Source organism: Opisthocomus hoazin, chromosome 5 (genome assembly GCF_030867145.1).
Source record: "Opisthocomus hoazin isolate bOpiHoa1 chromosome 5, bOpiHoa1.hap1, whole genome shotgun sequence".
NCBI classification, from domain to species: Eukaryota; Metazoa; Chordata; class Aves; order Opisthocomiformes; family Opisthocomidae; genus Opisthocomus; species Opisthocomus hoazin.
This window is the reverse complement of record NC_134418.1, coordinates 59,555,115-59,572,857: the sequence shown is the minus strand read 5'-3', so window position 1 is coordinate 59,572,857 and position 17,743 is coordinate 59,555,115. Positions and strand designations below refer to the sequence as shown.

At 42.1% G+C, this 17,743-nt stretch overlaps 1 protein-coding gene across 1 annotated transcript in view; it reads right to left on the bottom strand.

Annotated features, from left to right (window-relative positions):
* Positions 1-1,073: 1,073 nt before the first annotated feature.
* Positions 1,074-17,743, bottom strand: part of DNAJB14 (DnaJ heat shock protein family (Hsp40) member B14) — a 28,015-nt gene continuing 11,345 nt past the window's right edge. The window contains exons 3-8 of the mRNA XM_075421454.1: positions 12,835-12,980; positions 9,580-9,765; positions 9,070-9,164; positions 8,285-8,394; positions 5,854-6,026; positions 1,074-3,129 (exon numbers count right to left, since the gene is read on the bottom strand). Of these exons, the coding sequence (XP_075277569.1) occupies positions 3,005-3,129; positions 5,854-6,026; positions 8,285-8,394; positions 9,070-9,164; positions 9,580-9,765; positions 12,835-12,980 (835 nt within the window). The 3' untranslated portion in view covers positions 1,074-3,004. The remainder of the gene's footprint in view (positions 3,130-5,853; positions 6,027-8,284; positions 8,395-9,069; positions 9,165-9,579; positions 9,766-12,834; positions 12,981-17,743) is intronic.

Here is a 17,743-nt window from a genome sequence, read left to right as displayed (position 1 = left end):
CGCGACCGAAGCACAGCGACGCGCGTGCAGAGCTGTCTCTGCCGCCTCCTCAAGCGCAGCTGCCGCGCTGCAGGGCCGGCAGTGTTCCAGCTTCTCCTGGGAGCCTGCAAAGCAATCACGACTGTTTAAAAGAAGAAAGGCCAAAAATTGAAATTTAATCTGGTTTCACCTGAGGAGTGAGGAGCACTAAATGCGGGTAGTGATGAAATAAAAAGAGCGAGGAGTTCATCGTCGGCAGCGAAAAAAGCTGAGAGGTTTTTAGTCGGTTTTGTTTCCCCCTTTCCAGTGAGAACCTCCCCTTCTGAGGAAAGGTCGTCTGAAGAGATTCATGTGCTCTGCCCTCTTCAGTTAGCGTCTCGCCCAGAAGAAAATCCGTTCTGAGCTTTCCAGCAGATTCCTTCAACGAAACCAGGGAAGATAACGACATTTCTGAAGGAAAAAACCTTCAGACTTGAGAAAAAAGCAACAACCACGAGGAGAGAAACACCCACCTGGAATATGAGAAGAACGTTTGCAGGCCACATTTAGAGCAGGCTAATCCTTATGCTGAGGGAAATACTAGCACCCTCCTGCATATGACTGCACATTTCAAAGCACGCAACTATTTAATCCGTTAAATGCTAAGCAGCATTTTTCCAGTGGTGTGAAGGCATTAATTGTTCCCTTCTTTGGGAAGGGCAGTCACAGCAGGGGACGCAGTGAAACGCAGCAGCCGAGGTCCAGCTTTCACGCTGCTGGGACAGCTGTGCTGCCCCGGTCCCTGAGGTCCCGACAGTGATCTGACCAGCCCAGCGCCCCGCGACACCCGTCCCTTCACCCGGGAAGAAACCGCAGGGCAGCGATAGCCCAGTCAGCCGACCACCGCAAGCAGCTCTGCTAAGGCCGCTCCGACTTCCCTGTGCGCGGGTCTGACAAACGCCTTGCGCGTCCTCCTTCCTTTGTGTGCCCTCCTTCCCCGGCACCGACAGACCGCCTGCAAGCTCAGACTCACTGGTCAGTGGGAAGGCCCGAGTACCTGTTAAAGCCTTTGAAACATTTTTCTTCTGTTAAGAAGACACAGGAGTACCAATGCGTACTTTGATAGTTTGTTTTCATTAGTATAATTACAATACATTCTGGACAGTTACAAAATCTGGGGAACCACATTTTCTCCATAAATTTCTATTGCAAACTTCAAACATTTGGGTGGCCTTTCCCTTACTTCTGCACACTCTTCCTATAATCTCAGTAAGGACATCCAGTACAGCAACCCTTTTTTTTCGTTTGTTTCAGCAGCTTTTAGTTCTGCGTTGTGCCCCAGGCCTTGACGCCCACCCTGAATGCTGGTTCAGCTGCTTCGTTACGAGCCCGCAGCCAGCCTCTCTCGCGTTGCGCCAATCCAACAGACGGCATTGCCAGCGGGACAGTTTAGAAAAGGTATATACACAAAATGATTTCTGGGTCGCTTAAGAGCAAGAGCATTTAGCGTATTTCTAAAGTCAAATCCTGCTCTAGACCAAAAAGAATTCCAATCAAGTCAGTCAAGTATTTAAGCTTTCAAGTTAGGAGGAGAATTTGGCTCCGCATAAACAGACAGCATTGTTCAAAGACAGCGGTTTTCTCAAACGCAGAAATACTGCCCTTGTGACGAGCCACCTGGCCTTCTCAAATACAAGAAACATCCTCCTGCACAGCCCTGTTAAAACATAAAAACATCGGCTACTGAACCTAAAAACATTTCCAACCCGCTGTCAGTGAACTTTAAGTACATTGTACTCAGCTGCTTCCAAACACCTCTCTGCATCAGCAGCGCGGCCGTGTACAGTTCCCACGCGCAGGCTGCTGAGTTGCGCGATCTCGTGTGTCGGTGCCGGACGGGAGTCAGCCCAGCAACGTTGCACACCCTCCCTCCTCTGCCCCGCGACAAGCGATGTGGCTCTGACCACAGGCGCACGCCGCACGCCAGCAAAGCGTTTCAAAGGCTGGCGGAAGTGCTGAAAGGCACACAGCTTGTCCTTAGCAATATTTCCCTATTCCACCTGCGGGGCCCGTTGAGGAATCAGTGTTGGGACCTAGCTTGAAATAAAAAAATAGTAAGAAAATGGAAGCCTCCCAGGAACAAAAAAATAGGTTACCTTTTCTTTTTTTTTTTTTTGAGCTGAAGATTTTACTATTGCATGTTTTCCTCTGCCTCTCCAGTGAAAATTAAGGAAGCTATGGATGCATGTTAACCACACGTATGGACTTACTGCTACTGGAATACCAAATGGTAGAGCTGCTGTAAACTGTTGCAGGTACTAAAAGCAATGCTTACAATGGTCTGTACAGCATTTGCAAATATTTACTTGGAAAAGAGATCAGTGTAGTTCTTAGTTTTCTGAGCATCGCGTAGAAACGCTAAAAAACTACAACAGCTAACTGCTACTCTACACCAGATCAATATACCCCAACAGATATTTAGGAATATATGCCATTATATTCAAAAATACCAAGTTCCTCTAAGCTGGTAAACCTAGAAGATTTTACATAGAGATAAAATATTAAAAATTCTTGTTTCAACTCCACACACCTGACATCTGAATAGGAGTGATGTAATCATACCATTTATTCCATCGGTGAGACAAAATGTTGTATGGAACTAAATTTCTGAGATTTTAAATAGAAAGTCATTTAACTCGTATATACACAAAGTGTTCTTTCCACAGATATTTACATGGCAAATATGTTAGAGAAGAACCACTACGACTAAGTCTCTACAAGTATAGCATCCTTTCTGAGCTATTCTCTCTGCTGAAAGAATTCACAGAAGCTTTGCAGTAAAATCTAGACAATTAAAGTTACCTATATTTCACAGTAGGTAAAGAAGCCATTAAATGATATTTCAGCGTAAGGTTTCTGGAAACAGCTACACAGTAGAGTTTTACATCCACCCCCTCTTTTCCAGCATTCACGGTGAAACTAAATCTCTTCTTAATTTACAAGAGAGATAACGGCATACGTAAAGATGTGCGTGTGTAATCGCAGTTCATCCTCCTCGATAGAGGCTGGTCAGCCGTTCTAGTTCTTTGCAGTTTTCCATGGACATGGAGTCTGCCTTCTTTCGGAGACGGTCATCTCGGTATACTTTTGCTGCATACAGGAAGTCTGTTTCTTTAACGAAAAAAAAAGAGAAAAGACTTTTCAGGTAAAAAACTGAATACTTGGCACACGATATGTTCCTTCTCAGAGCTGTCCAAAACACCTCGGGTTTAATCCTCGTGCTTTTCTCCTTCCATCCGTTCTAACTACCCACAGGCACCACCTGAACAGCCCCGCCTCAGCTTCCTCTTGCTGCATCTTCGCAAGCATTTCGTGGCTTTGAGCAGGGACAGTGGTAACAGCCTTCCAGCACCTGCATAGTTCATAGAGCAGTCCCTGATTAAAAAACAATCAAACAACAAAACCCCTACTACTTCTGTCAGACCTCACTGAACACTACCAATCCAGGCCACACTCGGGGATTGTGCATATTGCTGACAGCTCTGGCACCTTGTCTGTGCCCAAAAACCCATCCCAAAAGTGAAGTCCGTTACTTCAGCTGATGCTGCTTCAGAGTGCCAGTGTCCAGAGGCATTAATGAAAGAGCTCTCCGTATTACGCTGGTGTTCGACATCTGGACAGTGCCGAGCATTTTAATTCTGTAAAATCTTTTTCAGCCCTTCAGCTCAAAATGGATTAGCAAGGCATTCTGAAGTGTCAATCAACGCTGGAAAGATTTTAAATGTCAAGGAGATCCAACACACAACAGGTATTTTCAACCCTTAACACTACAAAATCAGCTGTTTCTATAAATAGAGAAAAACTATTAGGGGCTGCTTGCTCAAAATCGATCTGGGTAGTTTTGACAATGTGATAAATTGCGAATAGCAAACATGACAGCACCTTCAGGTTATTTTTCTTTTTTATACTAGGGTCAGATGTTTCTCTAGTCATCACATTTTTTCCCAGTAAATATACATAAATACAAAATCGTGGGCACCTCTGCATTGCCCACAACTCTGTTCATGCTTTAAAAAGTAAGCATGTCAAGAATAAATGCTGAAAAATGGGAAAGGTATTCTTTCTCCTCTTTCCCTCCCCAGGTGGAAACTGCCTATCAACTAAACCTTTTCAAAGATATTTGGACAGTAAATATATTACAGGAGACACAGATATAACATGCCAGGAAATGTAAATGTAATGACTGGGTCAAAAAAAGCAAATTATCCTTCCAGACCTACACTCTGCTGCAAAAATGTACAAATAATACGTCCTCTGTTCATTGTGCTGGATTATATCTTGTCTTCAATTTATTGTTAACAACCCCGATCATTTTTGTAAACTATGTTATTGCAAGATTACCAATCATTCATACAGCAGCCCCTTACAGATGAAAAATTAGGTATTCATTTCACGACGAGTGAACATATTCAAACATTACAAGATGATCAAAGGGCAACCTAGCTGGAAAAAGTTATATTTGCTTGCTGTCTTCTATCTGAAAAACCTGGGAAAAAACATTCTGATCAGATCTAATACTCTGGGCAATAACCTGAAAGTTTCCCCCCAAAGTGCTTGTGTTTCTCTTGCATACACGTGACCCATCAGAGGAGTTTCCTGAACTGTGGGCAATTTGTAAAACCGTGGAGACTTCCTTATGCACCAGCAACGAGTACTCCCGCATACGGAGCAGAAAGCCTGCAGGGAGCAGTGGGCCTGCCGCGCACGGGCAGCGCCGGTGGTGCTCGCACACGCTCAGGCCAACTGTAACACAGGCGTGCCAAACTCGGGCACTCGGCCAGCGGTGGCGCCGGGCTGTCTCGCACAGCTGGGAGAAGCGAAGGGGCCGTCCCAGCTGAAAGGCCTGGCATCGCTGACTGCAGAGAGCGAAGATGCGCAGGAACACACGCTTTCACTCAGAGAAGAGCGTTCTGTTTGCTTCTGGTCAGCTTTCTGACAGTTCATGAGGGAATTGTTTATCCACTCAGCTGTCACCGAGGTTCACCAGCTGCAAAGCTGAAACCATCTTGTTTCAACACTGATGTAAATTTAGCAGCGCTGTTCTCTCAGACCACGAAAGGCTCACAAAATGGTCACAGATAATAGAGTAACAGGTTAACACTGATGATGATTTGGAGATGGCCGATGCTATTCAGTATTCTTATGCTAGGCTCCTGAAAGAAAATAGCTCCTTGTGCAATATTAGATTAGGTTGGAAAAATAGATGGCAAACTGAAAAAAACCCCCTGTTTTTAAGGTCTGATACAGCCAAGGTACCAAGTCCAGGGAGAAAAATTATTCAGCACTGGCAAAAGATTAAGCACTGATTTATAGCTTGTGATGTTTTACAGAACATGCTGCGTGTCCTTGGTTGCCTGAAAAAGCAGTGTTTGTATGTAGTGTGGTCTAAGGCAGGTCATTTTTTTCCTTCTCTGGAAACACATCTATAAGCTTCTGGTTTATTTATTCATATAAAAGCACCTTGGGAAATGAGATATTGCCATGATAAAATAATACGGAAGAGATCAGAACTCTTAGCTTTCGTCCTTCACTTAGAGCAATTTCTTTCTCATTATCAGTTCACTGTAGTCTTTAAAATTTTCTGAGAAATGGTGACAGACAATAGCCTAGTGGGGTTAAAATTGCTGATGATTTGCAAATGGGTGTTAGGTCACTGGGTAAAACACAGAAATTAAGAGACACCAGCGACAATTCTAGAAGTGAGAAACAGCAGGGAACCTTACACTTGCTTTCTCATTCAGATATTTTAATAACACAAGCACTGCACTCTTGCCTGAGGCAATCTTTTTTCGTAATGCATGCTTTCATGAAATTACATATTATTACCAAACTTACTTTGTTGCCTCTCCTTCCAACAGTTATTCCGAATGTTTGACACGTAATCCTCTTCCACACTCTTTTCCACTTTCTGTAATGACACTCCTTTGTATTCGTTTCTAAAGTCCTTGTTGACATAATAAACGACACCCAAGTTTTCTGTCTGCATTTTTATGGTCTGCCCTGTACTTCTGCAAAATAGGGAGGAGGGAGGGGTGAGAGACGAGAGACGTATTTGATTTTTCTTTTACACCACAAATACACTTTTTAGAAATATTGCTATTACAGAAGAACAGCACATCACTGAATTTGCCATTTCAAGACAAGTAATCAAATGAATGGCTGTATAATCTGCCAGAGAATAAAATTACTACATTTACTTCAACATTAAACTTCTGCTGCTTAAAAACCTTGATCTTGGAAAAAAACCCCACTCTTTAGTAAGACACTTGTTTCATACGTCTTTAGTCAAATATAAGCTTTGGCAATAGAAAACTACACTCAAACGCAACAGAAAGAAAAACCAGTCACTATTCTGTAGCAACCCAGTAGAGGCATCTCCATTCTGAAGTGTCTTCTGCCAGCCCTGACAAATCCATTTTCCTGCTGGCATTCTGTGGATTAAAAATCAAACCTTGTGCACAAACATTTCGGCAGAGAAGCGTTTATAAGCATCACAACAGCTTAGCTGCGGAAGAGAAAGAGGTCACACTCCAAAAATAAAGAACTCTAAAAAACAAGAGAGGAGGAAAGAAACCTTCCCATTGTGGGGCCGACAGCTCCACAAGGAACCAAGAACCTTTAAAACAGTTGTGGGGAGTGGGCCAAGTCTACTAGGTAGCTGCATGCCTGATTCAAGTTATTTATTTCTCTCAAGGAAAGAAGGTTCATATATCCTACTGTACAAAAAACCAGGTAAGTTTCACTAGTAGAATTATTTGCACGAAAACAAAGATAAACTATTTTACCATCACCTAGAATGAAGCAAAGAACAGATAATTTCCCCAGCCCTCATCCAGTTCAAAACTTAAATAAGGATGAGAAAGCTGCTTTCCAGTACTTGCTACCAGCACAGATGACCCCTAAAAGAACAACGAGCCTTAGCAGGTTTCGGGATTCCATTAAATGGACTGGAGAGACAAACACCTTTGCAACATGCTGTGTTGCACGGACCCACTGCCTTGTATTAGAAGACCTCCTAAACTCCAGGTATTGCTGACTTCTTTTCTCCGTTACAGTCTCACAGCATGTTCTCAGTACCTCACTTTCAAGTTTTGTTCTGCTTCGCCGATACCTACCCTCCCTTTCCTCTCTGTGGGAAATCAAGCACCAGCTAACGGAAGCCTCTCTAAAACCCTTCTGAGTGGGAGAGGGCGATTACAACACGGAATCATCGAATAGTTGGGGTTGGAAGGGAGCTTTAAAGGTCATCTAGTCCAAGCCCCCTGCATTGAGCAGGGACATCTGCCACTGGACGAGGTTGCTCAGAGCCTTGTCCAACCTGACCTTGAATGTTTCCAGGGATGGGGCATCTACCACTTCTCTGGGCAACCTGTGCCACTGTTTCACCACCCTCATGGTAAAAAAATTCTGCCTTATATCCAGTCTAAATCTACCCTCTTTTAGCTTAAAACTGTTACCCCCTGTCCTATCACTACATGCCCTGCTAAAAAGTTTGTCCCCATCTTTCCTATAGGCCCCCTTTAAGTAATAAAAGACCACAATAAGGTGTCCCCTGAGCCTTCTCTTCTCCAGGCTGAACAGCCCCAACTCTCTCAGCCTTTCCTCATAGGAGAGGTGCTCCATCCCCCTGACCATTTTTGTAGCCCTCCTCTGGCTCCACTCCAACAAGTCCATGTCTTTCCTGTGCTGAGGGCTCCAGCACTGGATGCAGGACTCCAGGTGGGGTCTCACCAGAGCAGAGCAGAGGGGCAGAATCACCTCCCTCGATCTGCTGGGCACGCTTGTCTTGAAGGAGCCTGGGATACGGTTGGCCTTCTGGTCAGCGAGCGCACATTGGTGGCTCATGTCCAGCTTTTCATCCACCAGTACCCCCAAGTCCTTCTCTGCAGGGCAGCTCTCCATCCCTTCATCCCCCAGTCTGTACTGATACCAGGGGTTGCCCTGACCCAGGTGCTGTTGGCCTTGTTGAACCTCATGAGGTTCACACAGGCTTACTTTTCCAGCTTGTCCAGGTCCCTCCAGATGGCATCCTGTACTTCTGGTGTGTCAACTGCACCACTCAGCTTGGTGTCATCTGCAAACCGGCTGAGAGTGGACCCGATCCCACTATGTCACTGATGAAGATATTGAACAGTACTAGTCCCAGTACGGATGCCTGAGGGACACCACTTGTCACCGGTCTCCATCTGGACACTGAGCCTCTGTTTTAACCTCTTTTTAACATCATGCCCTCTGTTTTAAGCTAATGTAATCAAGCATTACTTACGATCTTGGGTATAAGGCGTAAGGAGGGTTAGATACCATCAACTGGCTTAACAAGGAGACGAGGATCAACACAATAATAGGCATCAGCTGAATGAACATAGAGAAACCTCCCTAAGGAACAAAACAGGTTCAGATACGTCATAAAACAGCATCAAGTAAACAGGTAAATTTGACAAGATTTAATGCTAAGCATGACTTTCTGCTTTAAGCATCAAAAGGTGCTAGGAAAACTATAACTACAAACACTGTGGTGTCATCCTTACTTTCCAATGCACACACAATATTCATAGAGTGCTCAAGCTGGAAGAGTTCATGGGTTAGCATGCAGCCACAAGCAATTAACAAATGAACAGCGGGATTCAGCTGCACGGTAGGCCAAGATTTAGTCTCATCTATAAAGTGACATGTAATTACACAGGACTATATATAATTCATATAGATGAATATTGAGCCGTAAGTACAATTCTTACCTCAGCCCAAATAAATTTTTAAATGTAGGCAAGGATTAGTGACCAGAATTAGTGGCATATTTAGGCTAATACTACCACTCACTACTCAGACACTGACATAGAACAACGTGTTTACAAAACCAGGCTATTATCTTCTCAAATTTGCATGCCAATTTACCAATCAGTAAGACTACCACCTACCAAAGTTTTAAAATATGTAACTGGCAAGTACAAACCCTCGGCTACAGTGCAGTGCTCCTGTACAGTCACATCACTGAAAGCGACTACCAGCAAATTTCACAAGACACAGTGTAAAGTCAATGGTGCTTAAACATACATCACCCCTCTCTTCCTCCCTCTCATGTCCACTCTGACGGTGCTGATTAGGGTGACTGTAGCCAGCACGACCATTAGAAAATGAATGTACGCTACCTAAGGAAAAAAATATCCACATCTAAATCACGTTCAAAAATAACTATTTAGAGGTCAATACAGAAGCAACAACATAAAGCATTTAACATTACAGCACAATGACACATGAAATAACTCAATTTTAAGATATCTCATAATGTCAAAGTTATTCAAAATAAATATTTTAAGCTCCGAGACAACTGATTTGTTATTTCATGTACCGCAGAATCACCATAGTAACCCTATAGAACTGAACTCAAACTGACATTTTGGGGATTTAGCAACACTTACGAGAAAAATAAACTGTGATGTAGATTAAAGAGTTGGGGTCCAAGGCAGGCTGGAGTAATTTTACTGTTTTATAATGTCACAAACTCTAATGCCACTCTGGGCAGTACCACTGTATCCTAATGATTATACAGATATATACAAATACCTGTTGGAAAGGCTCCTCCAAAAAACATGTTGAATAGATCCTCTGGAGTAATATCTGCCTCACAACCTCTGTGGAAGTTGAATCTACCGTTGCTAGGGTGATTGCATGTTTGCTCTTCACTGCCTGTAAGGTCATACTGCTTTCGTTTTTCTGGATTACTCAGCACAGCATACGCATTTCCGATTTCTGAAGCAAGGAATAAAAGACAATTCCCATAAACGAAAGAGAAGAGCTATTCCAGCACGAAAATTGCAATTTCAAAGTCAAGAATAGGCAGTGAATTATGTCCTTTGCTGTATGTTACAAAACAACTAAAGTACAACAAGGTCCAGAAACACCTCTACTTTTCTTAGCACAGCTTCCACAAAGTTTCCCACCAACGCTATTCAAAGGCCTTTTATCCTGTTGAAGCAGGCAGAAGGCAGGAGAGCTTTGATCCTTTCTTGAGGGGAACACCTACACCTATGGAAATGTTCTCTCTCACTGCAATTACAAAAAAAGCATCAAGCATTACAGCAAAAGCTTTGAAGTGGGGCAACGGCAAAGTTCAGTTTGCTCTAGCAGCCTAGCTCAAAAACATCGCAGACTCAGTAGGTTGCCTTTGGTTTCATTTAGTAAGTGGCGACTTCTTCGAATGCACCAACTTTGTTGTCTACAAGAGTGTGAATGTATTTTTTACATGCTTCTTAAGACATTTTATGGATTACATTAATAACACAAAGTTTAGAATGACATAACATGAAGAGTACCACACGCGTGCGTGACAGGAACACGTGGGTTCCCAGCGTTGTCAATCTGACCTCAGCATTTGGAGTGCCTGCCCTGGATGCTTGTCCCCGCTCACGCTACACTGTCACAAATGAACAACTTCCATTTTGACAGCAGGAAGGGAAAAACTGAGTGAGGCAAGAATGGAAAGAACCAGTGCGAAAAGCCCACGAGCTCTGCTGATTTTACAAGCTTTGGCCCTAGCTGCTCCACACAGACATACAGCTCCTGCAGACTGAAGGAAAACTGCTGTTGGCACTCGATGAACAATCTTTACTCACTCCCATCTTCATTAAATCCCTTCTGCTTTCCTTTCTTCTCTCTCCTCCAGGCCTCTCCAACAAAAGGCTTCTTTTGCAGCCAACCAACAACAAGGCACAGGGATTATGTTTTTCAGTGTCGAAAAGCCATCAGTCATCAAAAGTTCATGAAAGGTGCAACACTACAACCTCAACACAGCCAAATAAAGTTATGGATTTGCATAATTAATGTTTTCAACATTATCCAATCTAGAAAAAAGTTACTGAGTCTTAGCTGTGTGCCTTTTAAGATGCCCTTAGAAATACTCATTAGCAATTCCTTTAAGTGGAGGAGAAAACCCGAAGGAATGATGCCTGATAATTTGCACTGAGAGGATGATATACACTACTGGCATCAAATATTGCCACAAGATTCCTCTGTTACTCAGCACAAGGATAAATTTGCAGTAAAAAACTTAGATTTTTCCCAACAATTAAGAATTTAAGGAGACATAAATCAGGTGACTACACATCAAGTGAAGACACCATACTGCCACGGTATGGTCAGCAAACTTTTTTGACTATTTGTTACTTGCTTTTGATTATTTGATGCTAATTCATAACAAATTTGATTCAAATATAATTTTCTTTAAATAAAGGACATGAAAAATGAAATAAACTGCTCAAAAGTTTCAAAGGAAAGATTTTGATGAAGTTGGTAAAAGAGATTCCAAAAGATTAAAAGTGATTATATTTGCAGAAACTTTTTAAGCTAAAATATAACCTCAAGGAGACTGCTTAATACAACAGAAGAGTAGTACTAGGTAGCTCAAGATCTAAGTACCTTGCCTAAATCGAGCTCAATTCTGTTTTCCAATGTGACCTTTTCTTAAAATAAACCATTATTATGAAATAATAGCTATTATTATGAAACTCCTTTTCTCAGCTGGATGTTAGAAACTCATCAGACACCTCTAAATGCAAACTAAATCAGAAATTTACTGTCATACAAAAGGTTACAGCGATTTCAATGCAAGAAAAATGCTAGATTTCAAGAAATAATTTTTAGTCAACAAGATTCCCCCCCAAAATGTTCTGTTCATTTACTCAACTAGTTAAGAACCAGAAAGTGAAATAAAGCTGAAGAAATCAAACTTGCACACAGTGCTAATGTTAAATAAAATATTAAATAATAAGAAACTGTTTTCTTAAATGTAAAGATGATTTAAAATTCTATTAAAAAGGAAGAATTATTTTATTTATAGGGCTGGAGACAATTTTATAAGAATAATATCTTTTTTAGATAAAGCCATCACATAGCTATACTAAAATCATCATTAGCAAACAACCTCCCCGCTATGCTCTAGCTACTTTTCATCTGGAATTGTTAATATATTATTATAATTATCCCTTAAAGTTTGTATCAGAAGTCTTGCTCAGGACTTTTTTTTCCCCTTTTTTCCCCCCTCCCCCAATTTAAGAGTTTTATCTGAAAATTTCTTTCAAATGCCTGCATGTAAACTTCACACAGGGAAAAAAATAAAAAATATGTACCACAATCAGCTTGTTTATTTATGCATGATCATCTCTTACAGATTTACATTTTTCTTCATCTGTGTCTGAGATGTTGCAGTTTTCTTTAAAAACCTTTTCCTCAACAATTTTCCTTGTGCAGGGCTAAGCTTGGCAGCCTTAGATCAGGTGAAGTCAGACTGTAATTTTTACCTAAGAAATGGTCAAAGGCAACTATGAATAAGGCCAGGTTTGAACTCACGTGTTTTTGTGTAGAAAAAGTAGTAAAACTACACACGCACATTGAATTCTATGGAAAAGGTAACCTGAGCATGGCACGTGAGTCAGTAAAAACTGCATTTTCCTATGAAGTATTACTTTGTTTTTTTCAAGATCAAGTACAGTAAAGATTCAAGATACTACATTAAGTCAACAGCAGTAAAAAAGTGCAATTGGGTTTCACAGATCAAGTATTCGCTCCCTGTACCTGAAAATTAGTCAATCCTCCGAAACCGAACTCAACTGCAGAAGTCCACGTTATTTATCTATACTTCTAGGTATGTGTTAAGATAACAAAGATGGAATATTTTCTTGGATAAAAATGACAGCTTAGTATTAGCTACAAAACACCTCACTGACAATTTTGTAGAGAGACAGGTGACCAATGCAGACGAATTTATTTTAATCTGACAAAGTTAAATCATAAAAGAAATTTTAAGTAAAAATGGTATTTTACTTTTAAAAGCCTCTGTTGCTCCAGGTGCATGGTTTTTGTCTGGGTGGAATTTCAAAGCAAGTTTTCTATAAGCCTTCTTTAGGTCTTCTTCACCTGCATCCTTCGACACCCCAAGGACTTCGTAATAATTTTTACATTTCTTTATACTGCAAAACAAAATGAAGTAAAATGTTGTAAACAAAAAGATGCAAAAGCAGTATGTTAGAACACAGCTGCAAATGAGGTAATACACTGCGCTGATGCTATACATTACATCTCTTGCTTTCAATATAAAATGCAGAAAAAATTCCACTCTAGAAATAAAGAATGACATTTTTCGGAATAAACTCACTATTGAGCACAATAAACTATTGTACTCAAAATTACTTACTGCATACATATATTTTACTTCTGCTGTAGAACTACCTCAGTTGTAAGAAAAAGTTTCTCCTTGCAATTGTTGTAGCATTTCCTCATTCCTAATTATACCAATATTGCTGTTCATAATGCATAAAACGAAGATTCCAAATTTCCTTTGCAGAGCTAGCGGGCAGGAAGGCCTGTTTTGACTGTCAACAGCAAACGCACTTTGGTCTGCATGATACAAAACAAAACAAAGAATATCTCTCTTTCTCCAAATAAAAATCAAGTCATAACACCATTCAAGCACTCATTTTTCAGGGAAATAAGGCATGTTAGAATATCTCTGCTGCTGGGAATGCACCTAGATCTTGACAAACTTTCTCTAAGTGTTTACACAAGAAATAATAAGAGCTCCAGCAATTACAGCTTCAGCTCATCTCATATGTTCAATGTAGCATTTTTTAAAACTCTGAAAACTTAGAAATATTCTTCCTGTAGGCAGTCTCACTCAGACAGCAAAAGCAAAATCTGGCAATGATGCAATGATTTGGTGTATGCTTTACAGTACTCAGAAGAGAGAAAGAACAGTTACGAGAAGAACTGACCAAACCAATAAAACCAAACCCAGTTACTTGAGTAAGAATTAGAAATGTAGAAAAAGAAGGCTGAATCACAGACTTTCATTGCAGAAATGCAACATATTAACATTTGGTGCATACCAAAAGAAAAGGGCTGGTCTGAGCAAGAAATAGAAATGACATCCACAAATACTTTAACAGCTTTGTGTGAGTCTCTTCATATGGCTGCAACTGTGTCCCCATTCACAGATATCTACGTAAATATGGGTTTAGTGTTACAATGACTATACACAGGGCAGCCAAGTGGGAAAAAAGCAGGTGAACAACCCTTTGGCGTTTTCACGAAAGAATGGGTACCCTGTAATTAAGGGATGCGAGCACCGGAATTAAAACCACACCGTTGTGTGTGGTCCTTTGTAGTTCACAGATTGATCAAATCAAGTTTCATTTGAGGAATCCCTTCTCCTGTGTTCAAATAACACGAGCTTTTCTGGAAGTCTCGGTGTAATGCTCACAAGAGCACTGAATCGCATGTATGCAGGCAGCTGTCAACACGAACATCCTGTGAAATAAATATAGCTCATTATATTGAAGTAACATTTAATAAATTCCAGTTAAGAAGCTGATAAAGCTAACTAAAAAGAACACAGTGAATCCATCATCAAGAAAGAATGGAAAGAAAATACATTAAATTATACTCTGAATACTGGAAACTTTTGTTTGTTAATTTGTATAATAAGAAAAAATGTTGGTAGTGTACAGATCCCTTCATCCTTAGCCTCAAGACCTGGATTACCTATGAACTGTATCAAGAACAGATAGCTTTATTCAAAAGTGTAACAGTATCAAATTAAGCTTTTATTTCAAGCTGTTGCTATCTCAGCATCCAATCTAAATTCTTCTCTTCAATAATTCAGTATCTGAATTATCTGTTTGTGGACCAGACTCTTCAGAAATTTGGCTGATATAAAATTAGGTAGAGTCATCAATGTTTAGCAAAGTTGTTGTTTTATTAGCATTAAAACTGTAGTGTCAAATGTTAGTTGAAGTGTTTTTACGCACTATGCATCCTCAACAACTGTTTTCCCCAAACAGCATATGGTCATTTCTCATGGAAGTAACAAACATGAAGAAAAAAAAGCCATGAAAGTTTACTTCTTTGCAGACCTGATATGCATTTATTTCGCAACTCTAGGATGCAGAGAGGAGAAAAATGGAAAAAAAAAAGAACAACCCAAGAAACACCAACCTGTTTTTCTAACCCTCAAAAACTCACCCCAGAGTTTTTTCCCCACTCACAACCAGTGAAAGTTCCCCAGTGGGAAACCCTTGCAGGAGAAGTGGGAAGCCCTCATGGGAAAGACAGGAATGGTGGGCATCGATCAGAAGAGGTTCAGGTCAGCACGTGACCCACCAGCTTCCGCTACCAGACGTGCTTCGATGAGAAGGCACAGGGAGAAACCTGCTGTGTGGGTGTCACAGCACGTTCCCTCCAAAGGCAAGAGCGTAATCACCCTCCACACAGCAGCTGTCCTGAACCCGGCCCACAAATGAGCTATTATCAAGAAAGAAGTGTTCAGCCAAGGTCTAAGACATTTCTGCTTTCTCTCAGCAAGTCTTTGTTAAATGATTGCTTTGTTAAACAAAAAATTCTACAAATCCAGAAGCATCTCTATCCCAACATTCCTGATTTTGTACGAAGCTGTGATGGAATATTTCAAGAGCATCTTGTATCAAATCACTCCCATACCCTGACCTGCTACCCTAGGCTAAACGGCCAGTCTCAAACAAAGAAGCCTTTGTCGATTTGTGACAGCCACCCTTGCCTTTTATTCTCCCTTGCGTGCTCTCATCAGGATGGGCACGCTCACAGCAACGCTGCCTGCAACAGACCTGTAACCGATCCTCCGGATCATTTACATTGCCCTCCTTTCTGCTGCGCAGGATCAGTGCTGAGATGCACAGCCCCCGCTCGCTGTTTAGCCCGCTGCCATCTTCGGATCTCAGCCAAGTCAGTGCTGGCTCTCCCAGACGTCAGCAGCAAACGTACGCTGCAAGTGCTCTGCCGGGTAGCCTGAGGAGCACGGCTGCGCGCGACTGCATGGTGGATCACGTGGAATAAGCATACACATACAGCAGCTCTGCAGAGTTCAGCAGGACTTCGGATTAGGCAGATCAAGCTTTACAGCTAAAGTACATTAAATGATAGTACAACTGCACGGGGGCTAAAAACCATACCTAAGCCTGGAACTCTCAGCGACGACCTTGTGCTATGACGCCCTCGCTACACCCTGCCATTAGACAAGTTTTATACAATTGCTTTGCCACTTCAAGGCAAAAAGCATCTGGGCTGTAAGTAGCTAGCACCCAGTTAACGCAAAGTTTCCTACAGGGAGGCAGTTAGTGAACTCTGCCAGGAGGTCCCTCACTGAGCACACTTCAGGGCAATCGTTACAGCTTGGCTTTTCCCCTGCCAGCAGAGTCCACAGGAGTTTTGCACCGAATTTGTACCGCAGCAGCTTTGTTCTAGGGGTGATGGGACAAGCAAAGCTGATTAAAAGGTGCTTTCCAATTAAACAAAATTATCGGTGTTTGTGGTGCACTCCTGAGTGGCAAAACTTGAATGCATCACAAACTCAACCTGGTCAGTCAGTTTATAGCAGGACAAACTGTACAGGATCACCAGGGCAACCCACCAGATCCTCAGGTCACACACGTGCTGTGCCGTCCCCAGGCTTCCCAGACACTGTTGGAGCACACACCGCATCCCTCCTCCACCTTAAAGGGACGGGAATCATGGGCTTCGCACAGAGATTCTCCAAGACTTCAGTCCTCTTCCTCCAAACTACCACTGTCCTGATGAGAAATTTCTCTCCAGCTGCTGGAAGTCATGGCCAACCCGGTCCCTCAGCAGAAGCAGGCCTTTTGGGACATAATCCTCACCCCTTGTCTCTAGCAGCCTGATGTCTGACAATCCTCACTCTGCCAGAACTCCTTGCCTGGAGGGTTGTCCTGTGGTGATGTGTCACAGGAGCACAGACGGATGGAAGGAACCATCCCCTTCCCACTTGTCTCCTCTTGTAGGCCACACAACAGCGGCCAGCAGGGGCTGGGAAAAAACTGAGAGTAAAACCAGTGGGTTTTGGAAAAGATCGACCACTGAGGTTATTTATGGCTTTCAACTGCATCAGAAACCCCTGTCCCGCAGCACTCTCAGCATGAACAACCAACTTTCCGAAAGCTGCACTTCAAATCGTTGTTTGGTTGGTTTTGCTGCACTTAAGACGCTGTAGTCCCTACTGCTAATTTTCTTGCATATATAAACTCCACACAGCTGTTTCTCTTTAAAATTGCAATTTACATACAACTTGCTTATAGACTGCCCTTTTTGTACTGAATTGGGGTTTTTTGTTGTTTATTTCTGGCTTACTTGAAGTTTGTTGCTTTAGTTTTTTATGAAATGCTTTTCTTGTGTTTTCATTCCTGGCTGGATCACTTCTGTATCTGAATTACTACCAAATTATCTCTTTCCTTGCTGAATTGTTAGTCTCCTGCCAGCAGCTTGGCACTGTCCTTCTGGTTAACAGATTTGCTGGCTGTTTTAGGAGGAGGAGGAGGGCACATTGCTGGATGTTCCTGAAATAATATCTGACTTTTAGAGAATAGAATTCTCAAACAGCATGAGGGCAAGTGATGGCCTACATTCATGCACAATCTGTTGACAGCGGTACCTCGTCATGACTTGTGAAGCTCCGCTATCCCAGCTTGCAGCTGACAAGCCACCTGCAGTAGAACTGATCAGCCAGCTCCAAACTGCAGCAACAGCCAGTTCTGCCCAATGCTGAGCTCCTCTCCATGCTCTGACGGCTGAATACAGAAGCAGCCCTTCAGGTCGCAAAATATCTGCTTCTCACCTGCAGAAACTCTGGGGCTACCACCACTGGTTCTCCTGTGACTACAAAATGATGTGATCCTACTGTTGTGCTTCT